This window comes from Meleagris gallopavo, chromosome 2, assembly GCF_905368555.1.
Source record: "Meleagris gallopavo chromosome 2, MGAL_WU_HG_1.1, whole genome shotgun sequence".
Taxonomy (NCBI): domain Eukaryota; kingdom Metazoa; phylum Chordata; class Aves; order Galliformes; family Phasianidae; genus Meleagris; species Meleagris gallopavo.
The window spans coordinates 27,168,677-27,189,759 of NC_139405.1; the positions used below are offsets into that span (position 1 = coordinate 27,168,677).

At 41.3% G+C, this 21,083-nt stretch overlaps 1 protein-coding gene across 1 annotated transcript; it reads left to right on the forward strand.

Moving 5' to 3' along the window:
- Position 1: 1 nt before the first annotated feature.
- On the forward strand, positions 2–20,054 carry SUPT7L (SPT7 like, STAGA complex subunit gamma). Its single transcript, XM_003203908.5, has 4 exons — positions 2–909; positions 8,247–8,571; positions 10,527–10,764; positions 15,444–20,054. The coding sequence occupies exons 1-4, from the start codon at positions 497–499 to the stop codon at positions 15,704–15,706; spliced, it is 1,239 nt and encodes a 412-aa protein (XP_003203956.2). The 5' UTR covers positions 2–496; the 3' UTR covers positions 15,707–20,054.
- Positions 20,055–21,083: the final 1,029 nt, after the last annotated feature.

Here is a 21,083-nt window from a genome sequence, read left to right on the forward strand (position 1 = left end):
AGGATAACGGAGAAGGGTGGCGGCGGCGGCCGTCGGAGCTCCGTGCGGAAGTGCGGCGGCTGCGGGGTGCCGCGTTTGGCGGCGGACCGAAGCCGAGTTCCGGTAGGGCGGAGGGGAGCGCGGTACAGCGGGGCCGAGCCTGCGGCCTTCTCCTCCGCCGAGTTTCCCGGCACCAGTCAGAGCCCGGATCGCTGTGCGGGGCTGGGGCTGCGCAGCGCCGTTCTGCTTAAAGTCGTTCCCTCCTCGCTGCTGCTTTGCTTTCTTCTTTCCCCCTCCTTAGGAGAAGCAGCTGTGCGATCTGTTGCAAAGACGTTGCATCCTGATGCTGTCTTGAAAGCTGTGTTTCTCACGGAAGAGTTTTCTTGCTGTCGGTTATTTGCTCTATTCCGAGGCCGGTGCCAGTTCGTTGCTGCCTAAAGCTGAGAGCTTCTCCCCACGGCTCGTACTGCAGTGTCTGGGAGCCTTCCCAGTGCCTTGAGGACGATCCTGTGTCACAATGCTGCGCTACTGGGGTGAGATCCCGGTGCCGTCCAACCAGGCCAACCGCAGCTCTTTCGACCTGCTCCAGCGTGAGTTCCGCACGGTGGAGGTGCAGGACCCTCCTCTGCACCAGCCGTCAGCCAACAAACCGCGGCCCACCACCATGCTGGATGTCCCTTCTGAGCCCTGCAGCCTCACCATCCACACCATCCAGCTCATCCAGCACAACCGGCGGCTGCGCAGCCTCATCGCCATGGCCCAGGCACAAAACCAGCAGCAAGCGGAGGGCATCAAGACAGAAGACAATGAACCTCTGCCCTCTCGTCCGGCCTCGCCGCCTCTCCCTGATGACCTGCTTCCTCTGGACAGCAAGCCCCCTAAAATGCCATTCCAGCTGAGGCACAGTGACCCAGAGAGTGATTTCTACAGGTGTGTGGTATTTCCTTGGGTTCTTTCAAGTTGGAAATTAGGAAAAATTTCTTCTCAGAAGTGTTGGAACGAGGCTGCTTAGGGAGGTGGTAGAGTCATCACCATCCTTGGAGGTGTTCAAGAAATATGTGGATGTGGCAAATGGGCATGGTGATGTTGGGTTGGTGATTGGACTGCGTGACCCTAGTGGACTTTCCAACCTTAATGATTCTATGTGTCCTGGCTGCATATATGTTGTTTTGTCAGTTCCCTAAGGCTGATGAATTGTATGTAGAGAATAAAACAGGCCTAGGAACAGAAAGATTGAGATGCACTCAACATACAATTTGCTTAAAACAAATGTGTCTTTGCTTTCTGTCTATAAAATGCAGATGTGTAGTCCTGATTTCTGTCTCATTAGCACTCAGCTTAGTGGTTGTTTTGCCATCTTCAGCGATATTTTGATATAGCTAGTGATTGAATGCAAAGTCTTTTATATTTAGGTCACTTACTACTAGACTGTCTGTATTCTGACAGCTCAGAAGATACACAACTGGTGTTGGCCCATTAGCCTTAGGTTCTGAAAATATGCTTTGCTAATTACTAACTTGTAAGATTTCATTGCTCAAGGATGCATGGTGTTGCCATCTCATCCTACTGTCAGTGTCTGTAGCCTGGTCAGATATGGCAGTGAGTACTGGTGAAGGGAGTTCCTGTCTCCAATGCTGGCTCCACCAGCCAACGGCTTGAGGAAATAGAAAGGAAGATTGCATTGCTCCTTTGCAGCCAATCTTTGATTACACAGTATTGTCACCTCCTCCTTGTCAACCCTCTGATGAACACTACATTCACAAGGAGATGCTCTATTTCTTGCAGGATCTCATCTTAGAGATGGATCTCTTGCAGAATCTCTTGCAGTCTCGTCTTAGACTGTGCATTTATATTCAGAGATTAATCCTCACTGTTCTTAAGGATTGCTCCAATAAATGTGATATAGAAGAAAACAATACCTTTCTTTTTTTTCAAACGTGGAGAATTTACATCCATAAAATATAATTGATTAAATGCGTCAGATTTTTAATGGCCTGGGTAGCATTCAGTGATTTTTATTGAAAGACATTCCTTTTAGTAATATAGTCTCTCTGGATAGTGGAGCAAGACTTTAGTGCTGTTTTTGTAGGAACATCCTGTCCTGGTTTCAGCTGGAATAACAATTCAGATATTTCAAACTTGAATTCCTTTGGTATTCCTGGGTGGATTGCCATCTATCTGGTCCTGGTTATTTGCAACTGTTGATGATACAGTTCTTGGAATACACAATAGGAGATTAAGGTTTGATTTTGGCTGGTATAGAAACAGAAGGTAACTCTAAATCATCACCTTCATCCTTCTGGGATGAAATAAAGTGATTTGCCTGAAGGGGTAAAGGGATATTCCAGGTGTATAAGCTTGAGCCCTGTGCCTCCTGCTCCTTATTGCATTACGGTCTGTAGAGCTGAAGTAGCCTTGTGTACCTTGCAGTCTTCTGTTCTGACCTTCCTGGTGCCTTTAGCTTTAACTTTAAATTTTCAGTGGCCCTAACCGTGGTTTGGGGGCCGCTTTGCCCTTTTATTGTCCCTTGGGAATCTCCGAAGTGCTGGTAAACAAATGTTATTTAACTGTCAACCACATGGGGGAGTTTAAGGACTAGATTGCAATAAGTAGGTAGGCGGTTTGGAAATGGACCACTTTGTGGCCGACTGATTTAGACTGAGCCGTGGTACAGAGTAGAATTTAACTGTGTGCCTGCTAAACCAAGCACATTTCTGCTTTTCCAGGAGGCAAGCTTTTGGTTTGCTGTTGCATATTTGCTGTTTTAAGACACTTACATGAAGAACAGCAGCTATTTTTATTGGATTAAAAATAAAATTACAAGATTTCTCAGTGCTTGTTTTTAGTGGGTAAAACAATTGAGGGAGGGACCATTCTTTCTGACAAAACATGATATTGCTTACTTATATGATGATGCCTTTTTTGTGTCATTGCCAGAGCTACCGTGTTAGACTAAATGCATATTTTAGTTTCGTTTTCTTTAGTAGTAACTTAGATCTCAGAAGCAGTGTGTAGGTATGTTTGTCCATAGGAAGAAAGGAAGAGTGGCCAGCCTGAATTAGACCACGAGTTTCTTTAATAAAGCCGTGTTCTCTTCTGTTTCCCTGTTATTCATTTTTGTCATTTGAGCTCACAGTCTTGTCTTCTATTTTGTTGATCAACAGTGTTAACCTCTCAGTTGATTTTTTTTTTTCTTCTTTTTTTTTGTAGCACCTTCTGCTCCACATCATACCTGTAATCTCTGTTTTCACATCCCTTTTGTGGTGAGGAGGAGGAAGAACCTAATTCACTGCTATTTTTCAGTTGTTGTGGCCTTTTCCACCCCCTTCAGAAATCTGTGCCAGCAACAAATTTAATTAGGACTCTGTTCCTTTTCTGCATTTTTTTTAGGCTGAGGATAAATATGTGGAAAAAAATATTTGACTCTGGCACAGATCCCTGAGGAATGCCCTTAGCTTTCCAATGTAGATCTCTTATATACTTGCTTGTCAATGGCTTTGGAGGGCTGTGGCAGTCTTGTGAAGCAGGTTTTCCACTTACAGGAGCTGTCTGGAGTCTTTCTGAATGTATCATATTTACCCATCTGTCCTCTAACTCTGTTCTTATCATTTCTGTGAATTTTCCTGATGTACCAGAATAGCACAGGCTTACCAGCCTGTAGTTTTTCATATTTTTTTTTTCCCCCCTGAATACATTGAAAAAGTATTTTCACACTTCCTACCTTCTGGTTCTCATGGGCCGTGGCACTTTAAAGCAAGAGGTGATTCTCCACAGCTATTCAGATGTTTCATCCCTGAATTCCTATAGTATTCCTGGGTGGATTACCATCTGGTCCTGGTGATTTGCAACTGTTGATGTTGCAGTTCTTGGAATACACGACAGGAGATTAACATTTGATTTTGGCTGGTATAGAAACAGACGGTAAATTTAAAGCATAGTTGATGAGGAATAAGTAAGGAACTGTAAACTTACAACTGTCATTTCAACAGGAGATTCTTACCATAATATGGCTGCTAGCTCTTTCTTCCTCTCTGTTCAGCTTCCCCCTATTAATATGGATCCATTGTTGAAAGAAACCTGACTTACTAATTATACTGCTCTCCAGAGGATTTTTTTCATGTGTGTGTACATAGTTGCTTTCTTAATAGATTTCTCCGTCATTCCCTCATTTGTGTTGCTGACCACATCATGTTTGTGCTTTGTATTGAACTGAGAATTGAACTGGGAGCTCACAATGGGATGACAGCTTATGGCAGAAGGTCTAATAGTTAAATGTTTGTACAGAAGTAGGGAAGCGCATGTTGGTGGGATAACAGGGTTAGCGTTGAGGGGGATTTGGAGTAGTAGAAATCAGAGCAGGCAGAACATGCTTAGCCTGTTGGATAAAGCATTTCAGTTCCACCTCTTAAACTTTCTGGCGTTCTGCACTGTTCCACTGGGACCCAACTTATTTTCCAAATGTTAGCTATTACCTGTAGCCATTATCTACTGAACAGTTTCTGTGTATATCTGTGCATCCTTCTGGAGGCAAAGCAGAGCTATTTGAAAATAGGCTTACTCAGGATGAGGCAGAAAGAGGCCCTTTCCCGAAAGGAAGCTTATTTTTTGTTTTGAGTTGGTGTTTTTGTTCACCAGTACACTCCCTGATTAGTATAATCTCTTTTTTTTTTCCCCCAATGTTGTTCTTTATTTTACTGTATTGGGAAAAATGGCTGTGAAATGATCTTGATGCACCTAATTTGGTAGAAATTCAACTCTACGATGAAATGTTTCCTAAAACTAATGTGTTCATAAGAAAACAATCCCTCCCTCCATCTGCCACTAGCTTATGCTCTCCTATGAGGGAGAAGAGCACTTCAGTCCATTACTGCAGGTGAGTAAACCTCAGCTGTTGATGTTTGTACTGACTCAGCCCAAACACTTTCCCCGAGGTGGCACAGCAAATGGACTGTAAGCTCTCCTTTCCTTTCAGAAAAAAGTCTTTACAGGAGAGGAGCTTGGGTGAATGGACTGCAGTGCCTTTGGGGGCTGGCTGTGTGTCATGTTAACTGGCTGATGCAGGAAACGAGCCTTTTGTGAGTTCTGAAACCTTATGAATAATGAAAATAGGCCCAATTGGTGTAAACTGGTCATTTTTCTCTTGTGTGTTGGTGTAAAGTTCTGCGGGTTGCAGCTGTATTGCTAACAGTGGAAGAAGGCTCAGCTTTTGGACCTGATGAATTTGTATCTTGGCAGGTTGATTTCTGTCTGGAACGTCATCTAGTGTTAGTGACCCATGGAAATGGTCATGGAAATGTTGGGAATACAAAACTGAAGAGTGAGAAGGTGGCCAGTGTTTGTGATAAGTTTCATACTGTATCCTCCATAGAGATGATCACCCCCAAGTCACAGGCCTCCCTGCTGGTCTTGTTAATCTCTGGTGACAGAATTTTAGGGATTAAAGCACTTTTGTTTACCTGCAGCTAACATGACATTGGTAATGTAGGCTTGGTTTTGGGTGGCAGCTGGATGGAGAGCCTTTTGATAAAGCAGCAAGTACTGCAGAGAATGGCATTCTGCATAATAGTATTTGTTCTTGGAGGTGTTGGGCATCTGGATGAGATCTAAGACCAGTACACTTTACCTGTGATGACCAGAGGATACAAGTTTGCTGGGAAGACTTGGCATTAGCTGTTCTCAACTTAAATGTGTCTGTATGCCCATTTCTGTTTATTTTTCATCTTAGTAGATGGTACCTGGAAGTTAAAGGAGATGAAGAAAAAATATACTGTTGTTTTCTGTTAATGTCTATAGCAATGTTTCCATTTTTTTTTTCCTGTCTAATCAGGTTTTTAATCATCTTCCCCTTATTGTTTGTCGTGGAAAACAGGAAATCAAAGGAAGGAAAAGTAAGAAAAACAAAACAAAATTGATTGACCTTAGCAAGAACAAGAGGTGGGGAGCTGGATTTGAGTACAGTACCTGAAATTTCTTTTCTCTCTGTCTTTAATTGATTAGACTTCAAGTTGATTATATCCCTTTCAGCACAGTGACCTAGCTGCATTTTAATGCTGGCAATTAGTTTCTTCTCCTCTAGGAATTTAAAAGAGGTATGACATTCTGTGCTGCTTTCTGAACAGTGATATGCATTCCTATATGCATATTCACTTCAGAATTGGCTGAATATTCTGGTTGGGTTGCCACATTCTGTATCTAGCACTTAAGTTTGCCCATAATGCTTTGTATGACTGGCAAACCATCAGTAGCAGCTATTTGTTTCTGTATTAATTGTAAACTAGTGTTTGATGTTTTTGATACCATTTTTGGTACCATTTTGGTACCAAAATCCATTTCTAGGCGCAGATCTTGATGGCCGCTTTCTGGTTGTTTTTCTTTCTTTCTCCCCCCCCCTGCCCTTTTTTCACCTATTTTTTCTTTTTTTGTTGCTGTTGTTGTTGTTGTAACCTCCTTTTCCCAGCACTCTATGAGTTGTACAGCTTTTTGTAAGCTGCAGAAATCTGTCCCTGAGAGATGGAGGGGATAGTTAGGGAGATGTAAAAACAGCACGGATGACACTTGGTTTAGAAGGGAACTGATGAGCTTTTAATTCATTTTGTCAGAGCACCGGCTGTTTTCTTTCCATAGTAGTCACATAATTGAGTAGGAAACTGGAATGTAAGTCATTTTCCAGCAATTAATGACTGGGATGAATCCATGACCTGAGATCCGCATGCTGTTCTTAATATCCACTTAGTAATATTGTCACCTGCAGTTCTTAATATAGTGTGCTTGCCACCCCTCTGCCTCTTTACTTGAATAAGCAGAAAGTGTTGAGCTGAGCTGGTATTCTTTAAAATGAACCTCTGGGCTTCGGTTCTCATAGCTCTGAGCTTAACCCCCCATTGTCAGTTCTCTGAAATGTTATCTTTTCTATTGCTATGTTTCAGTGGTTTCTTATGGGTCAGTTCTGAGGATCAGCGGGAGCTATGGCTCTGTGACCCAGTGTCTCAGCGAGGATGAAAGGTTCTCAATGGCTTGTTGGAGAAACAGAATATTGAGAACTTTACCAAGACTACTGCTGCCTTCTGTGTAAATCATTGGCGTTGTTTAATTGGGTCTTGTTACTGGAGAGATTGTGTGCAAATATTGTATGGGGAGAGTGAGACAAAGTCTCAGAGTGGACCGAATGAGATGTTGGAAGAAATTGATCAGAAACAAATGAAGGGTGAAATTGCTAGCTTTCTTCAACCATTGATTCCGAATGGAGTGGAAGAAAATAAATAAACACCGTACTTAGCAAAAGGATACTTGATTTTTGACATCAGCAGCTGAGGATTGTTATGGGCGAATAAATGGCATACGTTTAATAGTGAGTTTAGAAATATGGTAGAAGTGTGTTTACATTTCTTGTTAAAACTTCTCCTACTTCATCTTCTTTGTTTCCTACATGGAATATCTATTTGTTATCACACTGTGTTGAAAAATTTGGTTGCCTGACTGTAACTGAATGATATAGGAAGTGCTCGTGTCAGTTGTCCTGTCTCCTCTGTCCTACACTGTCACATATTCCTGCTTAGCAGAACAGAGAAGAGAGGTCTCAGGCCCAAGGCCGAGGAGTGCTGCTTTTAAGGCAGAAGCTCTGCAGGCTTCCCAGGAGGCTTTGTGTTTACTTAGTGTGTCACAAGTTGGGATACCTAGTTCTCTGACATGCTCTGTGATTATTGGGAGTAAGGATATGGAAGTGGTCTTTCTGGCTACAGTGTACCTTTTCTGACTTTTTATGTGTGTCTTGTGCATTATAAATTCAAATCTTGTCTATCCCAGAAGCCTTTGTATCTGACTATTAGGCCTATGACATCAGAGATAATAAGGAAGAGAAATGTAATTAACTGAGAGGGGAAATGATTTGCATTTGTTATTTAAAATGCCTTTTTTTGTTGTTTGTGTCAAGTACCCGTTTAATTCACATCTCTAGGAGAAAAGCTCTTTGGTGGGAAGGGAGTTGCTTAAGGATTCAGAAGATTTGCAACCCACACTTATGAATCACCCAAGGATACTTATGGCATTAAAAGTGAAAATGGGACTCAGTAGCACTAATGTTGAGGGAAAGGGAAGGAAAGTTGATAAACCTGTGCTAGATGTATTCTTATGTAATGGAGAAACTGTGGTGAGCTCCAAACAACTTGCTTTCCCTCTGTAGATCATGTTCATATTGAAATTATGTTTCGAACTGATAAATTATTTGAGTTTTTGGAGATATGCTCTTTTCCTCCTTTCTGTTTTTTTAGAGGAAAAGGGGAGCCTGTGACTGAGCTGAGTTGGTCCTCCTGTCGGCAGCTTCTCTACCAGTCAATGGCCACTATCCTGGCTCACACGGGCTTTGATTGTGCCAACGAGAGCGTCCTGGAGACCCTGACAGACATAGCCCACGAGTACTGCTTGAAGTTCACCAAACTGCTACGCTTTGCTGTGGATCGAGAAGCTCGACTGGGGCACACCCCTTTCCCAGATGTCATGGAGCAGGTCTTTCATGAAGTGGGCATTGGCAGCGTGCTCTCACTGCAGAAGTTCTGGCAGCACCGCATTAAGGATTATCACAGCTATATGCTTCAGGTGAGAGGAGCAGTGGTGAGTGGGCGGCACCAAGATGCATGGCTCAGTTATTTGTTCCCTTAACAATGTTGAGGTTTTCCAATTAGAAAACCTCATGCTATGGAGAAGAGTCATAAAGGAAAAAGGGAAATAGGATTTTTTGGCAGAGATGACTTATTTGTGTCTCTACAGAGGCTGAGAGTGCTGTGCTGATAGTTTGGGTTTAAGGAGAAGCCCCCAGCTGTGTAATGACCCAAAGTCAAAGTAAAGTCAGTAATGACAGATTAACTGAACTTTTTGCTTTAAAGGGATGTTTGGCTGCTCACCGTTTCGTAAGTAAAGGGAGCAGATGAACAAAAATTACTTAGGTGTACAATGGCTTGTTTTGGCATTAGCAAGGGGTGGCTCGCTTAAGCAATTAGAGTGTGGGACTAGTACTGTGCTGATATGAGTTATTTAACAAGATTTCTCAATCTATAGGGAACTGTACTTCTGTGGTGAAAGGAGAGGAATTGTTAAATCTCCTGGGAATGAGAGGTGCCACGTAAATGTAGGTTGTATGAGTAAGGACATAGTCTTTCTTGGTCTATATATTCCGTGGAATTGAATGTGTGTTTTATTTGAGTGACAGAAGAGTTTCAGGAATGCAAGAGTTGATGTGGGAACTTTATTCAAACTCATCAAAAACTAAGATTTGAATCAAGTAGGTAGCCCGTGACCAAAGGCAAAACCTACCACAAATAAGCTTTGTCTTCCTCACTGTCATGCTGTGTGAGAGTGCTAGTTGACTCATCTTGGAGCAGCTGCTCGTGCTCCTTCCTACCCCATGGTTGTCACCTTGTTTATTACAGAGGTAGCATAAATCAGAAGCACCTATAACTACTTGTGGTATGTAAATTGTGATGGACTCTGGCTTGTGCATAAAAATAGCATCATCAAGATTTGTCCTCATTAAAAGCGTTTTTGTTCCAGGGGACTGATTGCTTGATTGCATTAGTTAAAAGATACTCTTGTGTTGTTGGACATTTATTTATTTATTTATTGTCCTCCCTGGTTTGAAGGGCTGTGAAGCTGCTTGTAGTTAATGGTTGCACCCTGATACCTAGATGTTGCTTCTTTCTGGAATTTGAGTTTTCTGTATCATGCAGCTGATGTAATTCATCCCACAGCCAGTTGTTGTCTGTCTTATTCTGGTTTTCATATAGGCTAAGGGCCACACTGACCCCTGTGTTTAGAAACTTATCTAGAAGGGGGAAATAAGCTCTGCTGTTATTTTTCTTTCTTCTTGTTTAAAAAGGCCTTGGGCTTTTCCTGAACATAGTTGACTGAACATTGGGATTCAAGTGGTACAAACCAGTACTTGTTAGAAGCAGACTAAATTTGGAAGTCTTAATTTAATTGCTTACAGTTTTAACACTTCTAGAAGCAAGGAGATTGTTTCAAATCTCATTCCTGTGTTTCAGTGATTTGGAGAAAAATGCTTTTTTCTTGCTGTGAGTCTCATTAAGGATAACCAGGCTTTGCTAGTGATGAGTATAGAATCTAATGAATTTCTGATCTTGTTTTTTAATGCTGAAGTAAGTTTTAGTACTGATAGACAGGAAAACCTTAGAGGTACAACCAAAGAATAAAACTGAGGTATTTCTGTCTTGATTTTTTTCCTTTGCTTAAATTTCTGGGCTTCATAGTTTCTGTCTGTGAAATAAATCTGCTCGTGTATATCAAACAGATGTGTTAAGGAATTAAGCCTTCTATTAATGTTCCTTGATAAGGGTAGAAGGTTTCCTTAAAGGGGGAAAGGATCTTTTTTTTTTTTTTTTTCCCCTGTAGCTGACAACTACATACTTGTTCAGCCACATCAGACAATAATACTCGAGTGGAAAGCACACTGCAATGTAACTGTCATCAAAGTCTCTGAAATCACTGTGACCTTTCCTGTCTCTCTTCTTTTTTCTGTCTTCCCTGATCTTTGACAGGTTAGCAAGCAGCTCTCTGAAGAGTATGAGAAGATTGTCAACCCTGAAAAGGCAGCAGAAGACACAAAGCCTGTGAAGATTAAGGAGGAGCCTGTTAGTGATATCACTTTCCCCATAAGCGAGGAGCTGGAAGGAGATCTTGCTTCTGGTGACCAGTCTTTGCCTGTTGGAGTTCTCGGAGCTCAAAGTGAGAGATTCTCTGCAAATTTGGAAGTAGAAGCTTCCCCACAGACTTCAGGTAGTTGCTTGTTGTTGCTACTACAAACAGTCCCTCTGTTCCATGTGATCAGGTAGTGATAGGACAAGAGGGAACAGTTTCAAACAAAAAAAGGGGAAATTTAGATAAGATGTTAGGAAGAAATTCTTCACTAAGAGGGGGTGAGAAATTGGGGGGGCAACAAATTGCCTATGGGTGCCCAATTTCTGGTGGTGCTCAAGGCCAGGTTGGATGGATCTTTGAGCAACCTGATCTAATGGAATGTGCCCTGTCCATGGCAGGGAGTTTGGAACTAGATGATCTTTGATGTTGCTTCCAAGCCAAATCATTTCCCCTGAAGAACACAAGATGGTTTGTTTATATGGTGTTTATTTTTAGGAGGTGGTCATTCTTGGCTTTGTTACTAGTTGCTAGAGATGTGAGTACTGGAGTCTTTCTCCCAGTCTGATGTAACGAAGACAGAAATAACCAGAGTTTTATTCTCATTCCTACTCAGGAGGAACAGGAGTGCACGTGGGGTCTTCTTTGTTTCTTTGTTTTAGTTTGGTTTTGTACTTTTTTTTCTGAGTAGTCTGGAATTCTTGTCCAGAGTTTTGTGTTACTGAGATGTTAAAGGCTATGTTCCTTGTAACTGGAGTAAATTCAGGACTCTATGTAGGCACTGAATGAGTTTGAAAAATACTAATGATTCTTGTGCAGACCTCTGTATTTGGAAGACATCCTGGTAGTCACAGCCATTGCTTTATGAAAGCTTATCATTGATTTAAGTGAAATGTACTTGTGGGAGTCTCTCGTCCTCTTGCAAGTTTCCTGAAAGCCTGCTGTAGTTAGCTGCCACCATGGAAAGTGAAACAATGAGTGGAGTTGTTATGGAGACTGTACTCTGTTTCTCAAAGTCATCCTTGTATGTTGGCATTGAACCACTCTGGTAGCTGGCACTGAACGGTCTGCTGCTGCTGTACCATTTCTGGGTCTATATATGCCAATTTTATTCTCTGCACCATTTGATAGCACTGAGTTTTACAGAAAGTGAAATCAATATTCTTTCCTCAAAAACAGTTTGTTTTTGTTTTTGTTTTTTTGGTAGAACTTTACCAGTCTTTGCAATAATAAACATTTCCCTTAAAAATCTGGTTTAAAAACAATGAAATATTAACCTTAACATATGTATTATGTATTGAGGGCAGAGTGTACCTCTCAGTTCCTTAGCTTTTTTAAAAAGCAGCATATTCTGTTGAATTAAAAAAAAAAACAACAAACAAACAGAAGCAACAACACAGAACGTATACAGATCCATCTGATGTGTTTCTGAAAGCTTGTATTATTTTCCATAATACTTCTGAGATGTGAAGTGCTCATGTTTTTGCAGGAGAGAGAATAGCAGGTTCTTCTGGCCCATCTGGGGTTGCAAGTGATTCATCTGGAAAGCTTGGTATAGCATCTACCACTTGAGACCCAGAGGTTAGCATGCTAGCTGTATATTAAATGCCTCTTGCCTCTTTGATACCAAATTGATGTTTTCTAATTAAGAATACAAGTGCTCTGTTCCTCTCTGAAAATCCCTCTTCACTTCACAAGGCTCTTTGGAAGTCTCATCGCTGTAAGAAGTCCCAGTCTAGAGATGGGTAGGCTGGAGAGTGTAATATCACCAGAAGTGAGAGAAAGCTGCTGCAATTAGGATACCATCAGCTCAAATATGCAAGTGTGAGACCTGTAGGGAGGGTAGCAGTGCAATGGTGTCAGATGGCAAAATGTCCTTTCAGCCTTCTCTGTTCTGCATGTGTTTTTTGCTTATGCCAGAGGTTACGACTGTGGGCTAGCTGCTTAATTTCAGTGCAGCTGGAGAAATAGAGGCCAAATTGGAGATCTTGTTCCTCCACCCAGACAGACAAATGAGGATTAGCTCATTTGTAAAGTACTTGGAAGCTGAAGTGCTTTGAAGATGAAATGCGCAGTGTCACGGCTTAAGTACTGTTAGTCCTTAGTGACACTCTTGATGACAGGTAGTAGAGCTGAAGGGAGTGAGGTTGAGCAATGCAGAGCAATTGATGAAAGAAAGAAACAATAAGTTTAGTGAGCACCTTTGATTATTGTGCAGGCTGGAGCTACAACTCTGTGGAAGTAACAGCATTTTAATGATGTGTCCACTGTTGTTGAGAGGAATACATTGACTTGTGGTTAACAGGAAAAGAACTTTTCAGTAAGGCAGCTGGACATCAGCAAGCACTTCAGCTCTGGCTTGCTATCTGACTACTGAACTGATGCAGGTTGTGTTTTCTGCCCTTGCCACCCAAGCCCTGGTATGGGCTACATGGCTATTGAAAAGATTCCCAATTCCTACAGAAGAGAAAGTTCACAGTACAAACAAGTTGGAAGACTTGTTCTTGGTGTAACTACTTGGTAATAAGGGAATATTGATAGGCATATGTTAGTAACAGAGAATAATAATAGTACATAGGAGAGGTTTGGTTGTGATTTAAACAGTTGCAAAGCTTAATAGAACCTAGCTTCTTAGTTTGTTTTACTTTCCATATGAATTTAACCCCTCAGAAGAGGGATCAGATGTAAAAGTGAGAGAAGACTTTAGGCTTTGTAAGATTTGGGCTCATTATGTGCATGTCAGCAAGGGGCCCAATTAGTATGTTTTTAATAGGATTTTTGTCTCTCTTAAAACTTTAAATAAGAAGATATAATGCAATCTATAATTACTACTCTTGGGGACAAAGCATTTGCTGTTTTTAAGAAGCATGGTTTCATAATCTTAGAAAATCCTCAGTCTGCTCACAGTTTGCACACTAGTCCAAAAGAAAAACAAAACAAGCAACAACATGTTACACTAGCATGGATTGGCCTATCTTCCTCTGCAGGATGAATTAAAAATGGGAAGATTCCTCTGGAGTGTGTATCTGGCCACCCGTGTGATAAGAACTCATTCATTGTCGCTGACGAGTTACGTTCAAACAGGTTTTAGAGGAATTAAATTTATAGCCTATAATTGAACCATACTGATGTCTTAGAAGGGGGTGGATTTATTACTTGTTGTCTGCAGTAAATGCCCTCCCTCAGATCTGTTACTCCTGTTAGAAGTTAGGAGAAAAGGGAGCATGCAAATGACACAGGGAAAGATTTGCTTTGGATCACTAATCCAACCTTCACAAGCATCCTGAAGGTATCCTAATTGTGGTCCAAGATTTGAAAAGTTGTTACTAATTTTTTTTTTCATGTTTTTTTTTTTTTTTTTAACATTTACTATTAGGAAGCCACACATCCATTCTGAGTTAAATAGAGCAAACCTGAGCAAGCTTGAAATATTGTAGCCTTGCCTTGACTAAACTATGTTACAATGAAGAGTGCAGTGAAGGAGCAGGGAAGAGCAGGTTGAATATTAGGAAATCTTAATTCTCCAAAAGTGTGGTCAGGCACTCCAGTGGGCTGTCCAGGGAGGTGGTGGAGTCACTGTCCCTGGAGGTGTTCAAGAAATGTTTAGGTGTTGTACTGAGGGACGTGGCTTAGTGGGGAGATATTGATGGTAGGTGGATGGTTGGAGTGGGTGATCTTGGAGATCTTTTTCAACCGTGGTGATTCTATGATTCTATGATTGGAATCCAAGAAAGATCCTCCAAGTTGATTTAGATATTCAGTAATTTTTTTCTGTATTTTAATGGAATTGTTTTAATCAGCCATTAAAAAAAAATCCATATGATTCCCTGGATTGTTTAACTTCCTTCTTTGTAAAATGATGTGGGAATCACCATGTACCTGTTTTCAGTCTCCAGCCTTCTTGCACAGATTTCCCCTATCTGAGAGCAGCCGGGGTTTACCTTAATGTAATGGGAGGTAGTGAAAAGCAGTGCTTCCTATCAGCAGCTCCAGAGCCCCGACAGGAACACACAGCACACTTTCACCCCTCTTGCCCCTAAGTTGGTGGCCGTCCCTGGCTGAAGCCATGTAGGCCTGGCTGCTGCTCACAAGGTGGGGCCTGCGCTGATTCTGATAACCGGATACAGGGCATGAGAAAACTGCACAAGACTGTGTCAGGAGAGGTTCAGACTGGATATTAGGGTAATTATTTTTACCACGAGAGTGGTCAAATACTGGAACAGACTTCCAAAACAGGTGGCTGATGCTCAGTGCCTGTCAGTGTTCAGGGGTTGTTTGGATAATGTCCTCATTAATATACTTTAACTTCTAGCTAATTCTGAAGAGGTCAAGTGGTTGGACCAGATGATCTTTAAAAGTCCCTTACAACCATTCTGTTCCATTCTAAGTCCTGCTTGTACAGTGTATAGCCTGTGTGCTGTTGGCATACTCATTGCTGCTGAGACACTCCTTCCTTGTTATTTCTAAGTTGTTATTTCTCACGGAAGAAACCACAGAGAGAATAGCATCGTATTTGCTCTGAAAGCATAGCATCATATTTTTTTTGACCTGGAACTACTGGGCTATTAAAAAAAAAAAAAAAAAAAAGAAAACAAGCTAACAGATTATTGTTTTTAATTGATTGTTTCACAAAAAAAAAAAGAGCTGACAGATTTTTTTTAAAATTTATTCTTTCACACTGGTTGATGGTTATTCTCCAGATAATTGCAGCTGTAGGTTTGCTTTCACTTCTTTACTGGTGCCACTGTCCTTTGCATCCGCTTACTGTTTGTAGTTTATTTTTTTACTTGGTTGTTAATGTATGCTTTTTCTTTCTCTAGGGGCTGAGGTAAATGCTTCCCCTCTCTGGAACTTGGCACAGGTGAAAATGGAGCCACAGGAAAATGAGGAGACCAATGTGCATGGCCATGGAGTCCTAGGCAGTGATGTCTTTGAGGAGCCTATGTCAGGCATGAGTGAAGCTGGCATAGCACAGAGTCCCAATGGCTCTGAGAGCAGCTATGGTTCTCATTCTGCTGACAGTCTGATGGGATCCTCACCTGTCTTCAACCAGCGCTGCAAGAAAAAGATGAAGAAGATGTGAAGAGAGGGGGCCTTTTTATTTAGTTCTCATGGACTTGAAACAAACCAAGAGAGTTTTATGATGGCTATGATATATAAATGGGGCTGGCCCTGGTGTATGAGGAAGCTTGCATGAAATCATTATGAACAATTTGATGAGTAGTGCACTTCATCTCCCCTCGTAGCTGGCTTCTGTACTCCATCCTGACTGATGAGACTGAAGATAACTGTATGCATTTGATGGTGTCATGGCTTGCTTTGGCAGACTAATGAGGAAATAGCCGTGAGGAGATTTGTTAAGTCACAGAATCATCGAATAATTAGGGTTGGAGCTTTCTAGTCCAACCAAGGCAAATAGAACAGATTGTTCAGGGCCTTGTCTCATTGAGTTTTGAATATCTCCAAGAATGGTGAGTGAAAAAAGATGATGAATGCTCTCTGGGCAACATTTGCCAGCATTTGACTACCCTCATAGGAAAAAGATTATTCTTGCATCTGGCTGGAATTTCCATGTTTCAACTTGTGTTCATTGCTTCATTTTCTGTCACTGTTCATCTCTGAGTTCAGTCTGACTTTGTCTTCTCTAACCTGCATATTAAGGTGGTTGTAGACAATGAGATCTCTCCTTAGCTTTTCCTCTTCTTGTATCTGTAAAAACCAAGCTCCCTCAGCCTCTCCTTGTCTTGTGCTACAGTCCCCTAACCATCTTAGCGACTTTTCAACAAGATTGCTACAGTGCCCTTATTGTAATAGGAAGTGTGGAAGTGGATAACGTCCTCCAGATAAGGTCTCACAAGTACAATATAGAGAGAAATAATAATTTCAACATTCTGCTGCTAACTGCTAACTGTTGCAGGCAGCAAGACAGTCTCAAGTTGAGTAATTTTACTGGGGGAGAGCCTTCACTGATGATGATGATCTAGCAAAGATGCTGGAGGGTGGCCTTACAGTGCCATCAGCTAGCTCCTTTGGTGCCTTCAGATGCATCTTGTCTGTTTACATGGACTTTTGAACGTCTAGCTGGCTGAAGTTCCTGCTAACTCATTCTTCCTTTGCTCTACATAATACCTTGTCACCCTGCACTCTTCTAGTAGACCCAGGGGGCAGACCTAAACAGTGAAAATGTATAGTTGTGTTGAGTACATCAGTCTCAAATTGCAGCCTTTGTTTCCAGGTTGTTGAACAGCAAACCCACATTTTCTTCAACCTTTCTTTTGCTTCCATTGTACGTAGAAAAGCCCTTCTTCGCATTTCTGTGTGTTTCAACTCCAGCTGAACTTTGCCTTCCCTAATTCTCTCCCTTCATGCCTGGACTGTGTCTTTAATTCCCTCCTGGCCAGCCCATTCTCATTCCCATTTCTGTGTACATTTCTGTGTACTCTGTCAGTGCAAACTTTTCCTTCACTCTTACTGGATTGAGGATAGCCACTTCAGGCCAGTTGCTATCTTGACAACTTAGTCTGAAGCAGAATCTATTTTACTGCTTGCTTTTATGGCTCAGCTGACTGATGACAATTTTTGTTCTGCACAGTCCTCAGTTGATCAACTCAATCTTTATCTTGATTCAGTGAGTATCTCTCTCAGAAGAAGCTAGCATGAACACGAATCAAGAATGAACAGTCACTTAAACTGGTTTTATACCTGCAATCCACTGGGATGTTTGAGGGAGATTTATCAGACCTCCCATTTGTCCTTTGTATTGAAAGTTTATCTTTTGAAAGGATGAGCTCCAGGCATAGTATTTTTTTTTTTCTGTTTCCTTATAAAACGCCTAGTCTTAGTTCTTTTTTCCTAACTGTATTTCTCTTCCATTTTGCAGAAGTGGAAGCCAAGCATTAAATTCCTCTATGTCTAATAAGAATGTGTGGCTACAGGCTTTTATGGACATTGGAGTTAAAATTGCCCATTGCAGTTTTAAGGGTTCCCCCAGGGAGGTAAATTCTAGCTATTTGAAGTCTAGTCAGTAGTTGAACAGAGGATCAGTGTATCAGGAAATCTTTATTTTGATTCCCTCTGAGTCGCCATTAGGAAAACTGCAAGGCCCCTGTTTTCTCAACTGTAAAAAAAGAATAATAGTATTTGCTACTTAGAAGTCTGTTGGAGATTTAGTTATTATTTAAAAAGGTACTTTGTTCCTTTAGAGAGTTTTGTTAGAGCTGTGAGCTTTTCTTCCATTTGAGTATGACTGTTGCTGGCTGGAATATGCTTTGGTGGACACTGAAATGTTAGTGACCTACATTATACTTGTTTTAAACAAAACAGCTTATTATGAACAAGTATAGGACAGCTGTGCTATTTTGACTGCCGTAGTACAAGGAAAGCAGTTTAGATGGTGTCCTCTGACTGAACTTTAGACTTCTGCATCTAAATTTGTTGCTCTGGGCCCTATTTGCAGCTGAAAGCAAACAGTCATTTTTAGGTCAACATAGGTCTGACCTAGAAGTAGAAGTCTAAAGGAGGTCAGATGAGTGGTGTTTTAGAAGTATCTATTTTTCCACTGTGCGCCAATAAAGTGAATTCAACTTGATTACCTCAGCTAAAGGCATCCATTCCATCAATATTAGTGAAGCAATCTGAATTTAGCCTTTCCTGTCTGGGAGTCCTCTTGCTAGGCAGATAATTTTCGTCTTCTACACATTCAGTAGTGCTTATCATTGAAATTGTAGTACTGGTCTAAAAGCAGACTGCCCATCTTACTTAAAATGGCATATCCAGGGTTCTCCACAGCACACAGGATGTGCTAGACCAGGGTCTTGAGGTTCAGCCTGGTGTGGCTCTCGGGTCTGTCTTTGATACTGCATTAGAACACCTGTACATAAAGCATTTGCCAAACTGTTGTGAAATATTTTTGAATTTAGGACACATAAGCAAAGTCCTTTGCACCATTTTCAGGAGCTAGAGGACAGAGTGGCTGCTGTCAGCATGGCTTGCTCATTTGCAAGACCTCAGAGGGGCTAAAAATCTGCTGCTCTCCTTGGCTTTAGTTAAACCTCATAAGCTTCAGTCTTAAGTGCTTTCTTTATATTGCTCAAGTACAGATGCTCTGTCTTACTTTTAATCGTGTTTTCGTATTTCATATCCCCTTTCCACACTCACTTCGCCCTGTTATACATATGCTACAAGCCAAACCTGAACCCTCTATTGATTCAGCTGTGTTGTTGCAGTATAAGGGAGATGTGTTATTGATTCTCTTTGGGAAGCTTGTTTATGCAGGGATTAGAAATGCATCAGCATCGTTTGTACATGTAAAAAGAGATGGCAGAGTAAAATCTGTACCTCCTGTTTCCCATTATGCTGTGTTGCTTCTGACTTTTGTGCACTGGATGCTTTCTTTTGTGCATATGGAAGCTTTACCTTGTAGGTGAGCCTTTCCCTTCTGAACGTTTGCAGACTTTGAATTTGCAGCGCTGTACATCATGCATGAAATAGTGAAATTTCAAATCTAGCACACCAGCTCAGATACAGACAGTATGCTCTTCTGACGAATGAAATAAGATTTTACTAGGTGTGAGGAGCTAGTGAGAAGTTCATTGACCATGTAATCCCCAAATTTTAAGCTACACTGAGATTACACAATGGCTTGGAATGAAGCTCTGCTCTCGCAGTTGTTTTTTTTCTGGTCTCTGGTAAAGTGCTCTGCTGACCCATCTGCCTCAGAAGTTTACTATTTTGTTCATTCTTTCATCTTTCTCCCTTCCCTTTCCAAAGGTGAATGAATGGAAAATTGGAATATGGAGGGCTTAATGCATCCATGTCCAGTAGCACTGATGTCCTTAGAGATTTATTTTGCCATGAATTACTAGGCTTTTGAAGTATTTTGCACGGGAATGATAGAGGATTGCAGGTGAGAGTGCTGTGCATCATATTTGTTTCCCTTTTTATTTCTTTTGAGAAGTTTTACCTGGCGTCCAACAAAGTTCTCTGTCAATGTGAAAAGTTTAGTGTAGGTCAGACCGTGCTACCTAGTGATTTAATTCTGAGACTATTCATGCTAACTTGAATATGCATAGCGCTGTACAGAAAAAGAGATGTTCCCTGCTTAGAAATTTACAACTGAAAAAGAAAATGGGAAAATAAGATTAGATGGGGTAGGTGAGGCCAATCTGATTATATGCTGGATTCTGACACTAATGCTTATGTTATGCGTGAAAGATATTTTACTTAAGATGTTTTTGTACATGCATGTGAGTGAAATACATAACTTAGATTGTGTTTATATGGAACAAAATTGCTTGGAAATATTTCAGGCTTTTTGCTTGTTTGTTTTTGTTTTGTTTTTCTCCCCTGCTCTCCTGGAGAGAGTATCTTTGCGATTTCTAAGGAAACAAACCCACTTCTCCAGAAATAAAAATTCTTGAGGTTTTATCTGATTTGTTGTTGTTGTTGTTGTTTGTTTGCATGGAAGCATGGCATGGTGAATGCAAAGCCCAGTTTTGGAGTTCTGTCTACCCTTGTGTGGAATTTGGAATTGGTCTTTTGCAAGCCTAAATAATGCTGATGTAATGGAGATTATATTGATGTTAATATAATAATTAGAGAGATAAGAAGTTACTCCAGGATGTGGCTAGGGAAGCTGGAAGTCTTATTTTTTATGGGTGCTACTGCTAGCATGCCCTAGAGGAGATGTTGGTACCACAGTGTTAGTGTTGGTATTCATCTGACATCTCATAAACAGTTTGATATTTCTGAAGCACTACTGCCTAAATTACCAGACTACCTAGGAGCCCTGCTCCAAGCCTTGTGATTTACTCTTTTATGTGCTGGTCTAATTGTTCTACATACTGCTTTATTTATCAGGGACCACAGTGAATAAAGAATAGGATATTTTCCTCCTCTGTGTAGGAGCAATGTGTTGGATTTGATAGCCTTGTGAAATGACTGAAAATTTCTTGTCACGAATTAAGATACACACCTGTATTACCTGGGCAGGAGAGTGGGAACAATGACAGTAGTAATGCCCATCTCATTTTAACCAGAGTGGAATCTGTCCTCTGAACCACGTAGTACTGAATTAATTTAACAGTCCGTGGGAGTCTGGGGAGTGCTTTGCACTTTCCTGGAGGAAAAGGACAGTAATTGCCAGTTCAGGTTACATGCCTCTGCTTTAAAGCACAAGCCTACTTGCATCCTGGGTTCACGTCACTCTACCCCAGTGACTGTGCTGTATCACCTGTGTCCTGGAGCCAGTATGCTCTGAATAATCTTCTGTGTCGTGGGAGTTGCTCTCAACTGAATGATCTGATGCCCTATGGACAGCTGCAGGAGTTTAACTACAAGCTGTTCAGTGGAACAGAAAGGAGAAACAAATGGGTTTGTGCTATGAATCTAGATGAAAAGATCCGTATATAGAATGTATGTTTTCCTCCATCTCCTTCCACGTCCTGTTTTCCCACTGGCTC